Here is an 8,424-nt window from a genome sequence, read left to right as displayed (position 1 = left end):
AAAGGACGCCCAATGTTGGGCGACTGTTTGGACCAATAGAAAGCCACCATTTGAGGTTTCCAAGGGCGGCGGGCACCTCTTTACACATACAGTGCCCAAGCTTAGACCTTTTAATCCGATGTGGAATCCACGTCATGCCCTGAGAAAGGCCTTCCTTGGGCAGCCAAGCTTGGCTGCCCACCGATGGGCAGTGCTGGATTCAACCAATCACCATCACGGTTTGGGTTCCCCAGCTCCACACCCATCCGGGCCCTCATTTTTACAAAAGGGGTTTGTACTTGGGCGGTGTGTAAAAGGGGTGCCCATCCGTGGGCACCCATTTTTTAATGATCTCACAATGGATAGTCGGTGAGTAATTGGTGTGCCCATTCCAACCTGCCCATGAATGTTTTTTTGGGCACCCATTTTTTAATGATCTCACAATGGGAAGTCCTGAGTAATTGGTGTGTCCATTCCAACCGGCCCATGAATGTTTTTGGGTGCCCACACTTTGGGCACCCTTTGGTGGTGTGTAAACAGCCTGAGTGTGCTTGCCTGATCAACACATACAAGAGAAATGGCCGTGCTTCCATCCCCTAGTCTTGTTAATTGCCTTGATTCTGAATGTTGCTGCCTCCAGCAAAGGAAAACATTTACCCTGATTTCATTTATAGCAAGATAAAAGATGACAGCATGCCCTAAATCTCATTTGAGTAGATGCATGCACTGAAACAGTCCAAAGCGGTGTCCGATTGGAGAAGAAAGAGGCATGACTTCTTGAATCCTGGGCAATGCAAACGTCCAATCAAGGCTCCTGACAGGTATTGGGCTGGCAATTCTATCCTGCGCTGCATTTGTTGTCTTTCGCTTATTTCTTAAACGAATGATAAACCCTTTTGCGCTTGTGAAGGCTAGCAGACAATGGTGGAGCGTTTGGATCTTTTGGACATATCAGCAAACTTTGCAAGGAAGAGCGGTTGGATGAGGCGCTTCAGACAGCAAACCTTATGGATCTGCAAGGTGTTCCTATATCAAGGGACATCATGTACTGCCTCCTGCAGAGTTGCATTAGGAGAAAAGACCTAGGAACTTCTAGGCAAGCATATTTCCTCATGGTCCACACTGGACTTGACTCTAATACATTTCTGAGTGATCACGTTCTTCGCCTGTTTGCTTTGTGTGGGAGCTTGCATGAAGCACACCAAATATTCAGTCAGATCGCAAAGCCAAGTATATACACTTGGAATGCAATTATTTCAGCTCATGAGAAGCTTGGAGAGGGAAAGAAGGCCCTTCAGTTATATTGTAGAATGCAAAATGATGATATAGTGCCTGATAAAATCACTTATCTATGCATTTTGAAAGCATGTGGTAGCATAGGAGCTATAGGGGAGGGTAGGTTGATACATGATGAGGTGATTAGGAAGGATTTTGAAGCAGATGTGGCTGTCGGGAGCACTCTTATTGATATGTATGCTAAATGCGGCAATATAGAAGAAGCATGGAGGGTGTTCAATACAGCCTCCAATCGTAATATGGTGTCCTGGGGGGCAATGATTGCAGGATATGTCCAGCATGGGCAGGGACTTTCTGCATTGGAACTTTTTCAAAAAATGCAACACGAGGGCATAACACCAAGCAATCACACTTTCTCATGCATCTTCAAAGCATGTGGTAGCGTCAGAGCCATAGAAAGAGGCAGGCTGATACACGATGAAATTTGTCAGAGTGGACTTGAATCAGATACAGTCATAAGGAGTACCCTTGTTGGCATGTATGCCGAATGTGGGTGTCTAGAGGATGCATGCAAAGTCTTTGATAATTTGCCTAATCCTGATGTGGTATCATGGGGTGCAATGATTGGAGGATACGTCATGCATGGGGACGGTCTTATTGCTTTGAAAGTTTTTGAGAAAATGCAAGAGTCTGGAATCAAGCCTAATAAAGTTATATTCTTGTGCATTTTGAAAGCATGTGGCAGCATAAGAGCTGTAGGGCAGGTCAGGATTATAAATCATAGCATCATCAGAAGAGGATTTGAATCGGACTTGGTTCTCGGGAACACCCTTGTTGATATGTATGCAAAGTGTGGGAGTCTGGAGGACGCCCATGAAGTATTTGACAGACTACTGGACCGCGATGTGGTCTCATGGGGTGCACTGATTGCAGGGTTTGCAGCACAGGGGCATGCTTTCCTAGCACTTGACCTTTTGGAGAAAATGCAACATGGGAGCATAAAACCAAACAGAGCTATATTTTTGTGCACTTTAAAAGTTTGTGGCAGCATTGCAGCTATTGTGCAGGGGAGGTGGATACATGAGCAGATAGTCATAAATGGGTTTGTGTCAAGTCAGGTCATCGGGAACGGCCTTATTGACATGTATTTCCAATGTGGGAGCCTGAAGGAGGCCCGTAGTGTGTTTAATGGAATGTCAAATCAAGATGTGGTGTCATGGGGTGCCATGATTGAAGGTTATGCCACACAGGGTTATGGTTTTTATGCTCTTGAGCTTCTTGATGAAATGCTATTAAAAGGATTAAAACCAAACAAAATCATTTTGCTGTCAATTTTGAAAGCTTGTGGCAGCATAGGAGCCATAGGACAGGGCAGGCTAATACATGATAAAATTATCAGAAGTGCACTACAAACAGATGCTGCTGTTGGAAGCACTGTTGTAGATATGTATGCAAAATGTGGGAGCTTGGAGGATGCACACAATGTGTTTGAGGATTCACCAAATCAAGATGTAGTATCATTTGGTGCAATGATTGTTGGATATGCGCAGCATGGGCATGGTCTTCTTGCTCTTGAACTCTTTGAAAAGATGCAGAAGGAAGGTATACAGCCCAGTGAAATTATTTATTCGTGCATTCTGAAAGCATGTAGCAGCGTGGGAGCCATTGGACAGGGCTGGGTCATACATGACCAGATTATTAGAAGTGGACTCGAGTGGAATGTGGTCATTGGAAGCACCCTTATTGACATGTATGCTAAAAGTGGCTACTTGGAAGAGGCCCGCAAGCTGTTTAATGCACTGCCAAACCCAGATGTGGTGTCATGGAGTGCCATGATTGCAGGATATACCCAGCAAGGCCAAAACATCCTTGCGGTTGAAATTTTTGAAAAAATGCAAGAGCAAGAGCAAGACATAAAACCAGACAAAATTCTATTTTCATCCATCTTGAAAGCTTGTGGGAACATAGGAGCTATAGGGCATTGCATGATGATTCACAATCAAATTGTCCGAAGTGGACTTGATTCAGATGCAGCCATTGGTAACGAACTCCTTTACATGTATGTTAACTGTGGAAGCCTAGTAGAGGCCTGTATGGTGTTTGATAATTTGTCAAATCGAGATGTGAGCTCATATGGTGCAATTATTACAGGATTTGCACAGCTTGGCAAGTTCCGATCTGTTAGGGCATGCCTTCAAGACATGATTCAGCAAGGCCGGAAGCCAGTAGATGTGATATTTACTAATGTCCTTGCTGCTTGCAGTCACACTGGCCTCATTGAAGATGGCTGTTGGTACTTCAAATGTATGAGAGAGAACCATGGCATTGCACCAAGTATTCAGCATTATAGCTGCATGGTTGACCTTCTTGGCCGTGTAGGTTGTTTGGATGAAGCTGAAAGTTTAATTAAAACCATGCCATTTTCACCAGACACAATTGTGTGGATATCATTGCTCAATAGCTGTAAAATCTATTGCAATAGAGAGCTAGGAAGACGATGCTTTCAGCATGTTATCCAATTGGACCCTAACGATGCTGCTGGATATGTGCTTCTATCAAATATATATGCTGATGCTCACATGTTGGAGAGTGTTGATTGTATACAAGAACTAAGAAAACGTGCAGCTGTTCAGAAGGTACCTGGGAGGGCTTTAATCCAACTCAATAATAAGGTGCATGAGTTCATTGTTGGAGGGATAAACCACCCACAAAGTGACCTTATTTATGGTAAGTTTAGTAGGATAGCTATAGTAATGAAGGAAGAAGGGTATTTCCCACACTCTGCCTCAGTTTTGGAGCCAATATGGGTTGAGGACAAGGAAACTGCATCAGTGGGACACATAACAAAATGTAACATGCTTTTCAACATGGAGGGAACAAGTAGTCTGGTTTCAAGGAATTTTAAAGCGAGCCTTGCCTCTTATCGTGCTTGTATGCCTTTTTCTATCATTTGCAGGATATGTTTTTCTCTTGTGGGATACAAGTTTCTTCGGACTGTTTATAGGTTTGGACTTTTTCGAATGCAGTTGTGTTGATCAAAGAATGTCAGGGTTTTTAAAAATTCGGAAGATACAGGCTGTGATGATCATGATTTAACATGGGATATAAGTTTCTTCAGACTGTTTATAGGTTTAAACTTTTTGTATGCATTTGTGCATTTGATTTTGTTGTTGACCAAAGAATGTTACGGTTTATGAAATTTAGCAAGATATAGGCTGTGATGATCGTGATTTAACATGACCTTTGTCCTCTGTTGAATTGCTTCATGTCCATTGTTTTTGTTGTAGATGTGCCTTCTCTTAGCATTGTGTTTGTGTGACTTAAATCCTGACTAGAATCCTCTCTTACATTGCTTATGGATGGTTCAATGGATGATTCTTGACCTTGACAACCAAAGGATTACCCAGCACATTGGGAGAAGATTCTTCTTTGACATTTGAGAGAACTCTGGAAGATGGCACTCTGGGAGCAGGCACCTTGAAGGCAGGAGCAGATGCTGAAGGAGGAACAGATTCAAGATAGCATCACTGAAAATCACATTTTAAGAAGGCAAGTAACCAGCAGCGTTATTGAGGATACCATTAGCATAGTTACCAGCCGAAACGGAAACGGAAGAAACGGCAATATGATACAATTTATGTATAAAGATTTGCAAATCATACATAATACAAATTACAATTATCTATACTTGAAGCTTCAGCCTTCAAGCATCAATGCATCATTCATGCCTCTATGATTCTAAATTCTTGAATGATGCTTCAATAATCTGAAATCAACATGTATCATGAGTCATGACTAACAAGTTTGGCATTACAACTTACAAGAATCTGAAATTTAGAAGTTTGAAGTACTTTAAAGTTTAAACTTAGCACACAAGTTGAAACTTGAAACTTGAAAGTATCCAATGTCCAGACTCCATAGATGATCATGATTCATGATCCACAAATTTCATGATCATGACTCATGAGTCATGCAAGACACAAAATAAAAGCACCCATGGATGATATAAAAAAAAGCAGCAGGACTACTGATCATCTGCATCATCCATGGACTCATCGTCATCCTCTGCGTCCTCGGATAAGCTTGAGGCATCTGTGTCACTGTCTGAAGAAGAATCATCAACATCAGGATCAGGACCATCGGGTGCAACTGAAGTACTAGCACCATCTCCAGATGGTTGAGTGTATGATCGTGTGTGGTGTGCTGGTGCTGACAGCTCCTCATACAACATGGTGTATATGTCCAGCTCCGGTGTGTGTCGACGGTGAGAGACGAGTCGAGGAGGAGAGACGAGTCGAGGGTTTCTGCTCACCCTCCCCAAGCCTCCGTACAGGCCTGCGTCAGGCCTCCGTTCATCCCTGCGCTCTGCCGTTCATCCCCGCGCTCTGCCCGTACAACTGTACGGACGCCGTACCTTTGTACGGACGCCGTACAGCCAGGCCGTTTTTTCTTTGCGGTCACATCTGCTCGTCCTTCGCCATCTTCCCCGTTGCACAGCCGTACCCTTCGTCCTTTTTCGTACAGATAGCCTTGCCTTTTGCGTCAGCTGCCCCTTCCACCTCTCCAATCTGTACAGCCTTTACGCTCCCTGCCTCCTCCTTCATTCCGTACAGCTCGTACTTCCAGCCTGTTCTTCGTCCGTATAGCTCTGCTCCGTTTCTGCCATTTCTTCAATCCTGCCCTGTTTCTCTTCATGGAGGATCAGTTGAAAAGCTACTCTCGCAAGGAGTCGACCCGGTACTCCAAAAGACAACAAGTTGATTTCTCTACTACAGATTCTGTCGACGCTCACTATGTTTTTGACATGCTTAAAGATGAATTTGAGTACAGCCGGAAGGAGTAGGCCAAACCTCCCCCGGCCATCAAATACAAGTTGAAGCTTCCATCATTGGTTGCTCCTCTTCGAAAATTCTCTCAGCAAGCAGTTATCATCTTTTTCCCAGGAAAGTTACCTTCAGCAAATGATGTGGCTCAGTGGGTTCAGGCATTGTTGGGAGGCTGCTTTGTTGAAGGAGTATATTTTGCTTCTAGGGGTTTTTATGAAGTGCACTTTTCGGATGCCTCATATCGCCAGCAGATTTTGGAGATGTCGCCCCTATTCTATGGTAGACAAATGGTGCATGTCATGCCATGGTCGCCAAACAAAGATTACCACAGCCTCATTCGACATCACTGCCCCGTATGGGTTGAGGTAGTGGATTTTCCGGACTATATGAGGGCTGAGTTACCAAGTTTGGCAGCCACTTTGGGGCAAGTTGTATGCCCACCCCGTCCTTCGGGTAATCGCAATCGCTTTTGTATTCTTTGGGATACAGATCACCCAACCCCTCCCATTGCGGTAGAAGTGGAGGATGTTCCCCTCGGTGAAAAATATTTTGACTTGAAATGGGGAGTTTTTGCAGGTGCTTGTTTCACATGCCATAAGTTTGGCCACTTAGCCTCACAGTGTCCTGCAGTTCTGCATCAGCTCCCACCCACAGCTATTGCTCCAGAAAATACTCCCCCTCCAACTTATGCTCTGGGGTCTAAGGCAATGCCTACCAAACTGGGTGATGTGGCTCCCAAATCTGTCCCTTCCAAAGAAAATGTGCTTCAGGTTTCAGCTAAGCAAAAGGATAAGGGTAAGGGCAAAATTTCAGAATCTCATGTCTCTCCCCAGGGTGCCTGGCAGCAACCCAAAAAGGTATTTGCTCTCAAACCACGTCCACTACAATCTCGCCATTGGGATGCTTCAACTTCTACCCCTGGTCAGACCTCTTCCCCTGCTGACATCCTTGCTTCTCAACTATGGGTTGATGTGCTAAAAAGAGGCATCCCTGTATGTGACAATGATGAGGATCATAGAGCTAATGATCCAGGAGCTCAGGTGGATGTTGATGTCATGGCTGAGGCCTGACAGTTTATACTTTACTCTGCCTTTTGGTTTGACTGCACATATCTTTTATGTCACTTCAATTACTTGCATTACATACAATGTTCAGGGTCTTTGCAATGTCAATAAGTGGAGACTTTTCTGGCATTATGTACATAGAATGCATCCCGATGTGATCTCTTTACAGGAACACAACCAACACTTCTTGGCTGGCCAGCAAGGCCACTATGCTGGTTATGATATCTTTTATGCTGGTACAATGCACTTTTCGGGGGTTTGCATGCTGGTAAAACATGATATACAGCCCACGGTGGCCTACAACGACCCTCAGGGTCGATGGATGGTGATCAGGTGCACCTGGCAGGCTGCTCTCTATGAAATAGCATCTGTTTATGCCTCACAAACCTCTGCGACTAGAGCTCAAATGTGGGCCTCCCTCAAACAATATCCATGGCTTTCCAATGCTTTTTTGTGTGGAGACTTTAACAACTCGCCTGCCACCCAAGACAATACCACTCATCGCTCTCACATGATCCCCACTGAGCTTCGACATTGAGAAGATATGCTCTCATCTCTGCATGCAGAAGATCTATGGCTCTCAACAAGGGACACAGATATGGGTTATACATATCATCACAATGCCTTTACTCATTACTGGGCTCGACTTGACAGATGGTATTTGCTGCATGCTCAGCAGTATGCTGATTTTACATGTACATTACGGATTGATCACTCCCTCTTGCTATCTGATCATTTTCCAGTATGCTTGACATTATCAATAGCACGCCTGACAGATGATATGCCTTTTTTTGGTCGTCGCCTGCTCCATGTTAATAGTGCTTATTTGCTTCATCAACAATTTCAGAACATGGTGAGAGTGGCTGTCCGTCTCCTCCTCTTACATGCTCAGGAGGATATGGATTTTGCTTGGATCAGTCTTGCTCATCGCTTACAGGCTGTTATTCAAGACTATGGACGGAGTTACATGGGAAACCTCAGGCTTAAGCTAAAATGGGCTCAATCTCACAAGCAGCAAATGGATGCAATCAGTTCTCATAGGCAGCTTACTTCTTCTGAACAGGATTCTTGTGCTTATGCGGTTCATATCATCCACCAAAATGATCTTCGCAAATTAAAGAAGTGGCAAATCCGAGCTCGCATGAAACCCCTTTTGGATAAGGGCTGCTCCTCCAAAGCCTTTTTGAAAAGTCTCCATGCGGATAGGCGAAAGGAGGATATTTGCAGGATCAAGAAAGATGATGGCACCTGGACCACTTCCAAATCAGAATTGGAATTGCAATGTTCTAGTCATTTCCAGCATCTCCTTTCTCTTCAGC

At 44.3% G+C, this 8,424-nt stretch overlaps 1 protein-coding gene across 1 annotated transcript; it reads left to right on the top strand.

Moving 5' to 3' along the window:
- Positions 1-470: 470 nt before the first annotated feature.
- LOC147891107 (pentatricopeptide repeat-containing protein At3g53360, mitochondrial-like) lies at positions 471-4,250 on the top strand. Its single transcript, XM_087389156.1, has 2 exons — positions 471-800; positions 890-4,250. Exons 1-2 carry the CDS (start codon positions 697-699, stop codon positions 4,248-4,250), a joined length of 3,465 nt encoding a protein of 1,154 aa, XP_087245282.1. The 5' UTR covers positions 471-696.
- The last annotated feature ends 4,174 nt before the right edge of the window (positions 4,251-8,424 follow it).

The sequence above is a fragment of the Dipteris shenzhenensis genome, chromosome 18 (genome assembly GCF_047967505.1).
Source record: "Dipteris shenzhenensis isolate YYH24624 ecotype China chromosome 18, Dip_SZ_1.0, whole genome shotgun sequence".
In the NCBI taxonomy this organism is placed as follows: Eukaryota; Viridiplantae; Streptophyta; class Polypodiopsida; order Gleicheniales; family Dipteridaceae; genus Dipteris; species Dipteris shenzhenensis.
This window is presented reverse-complemented; position numbering and strand designations above follow the sequence as displayed.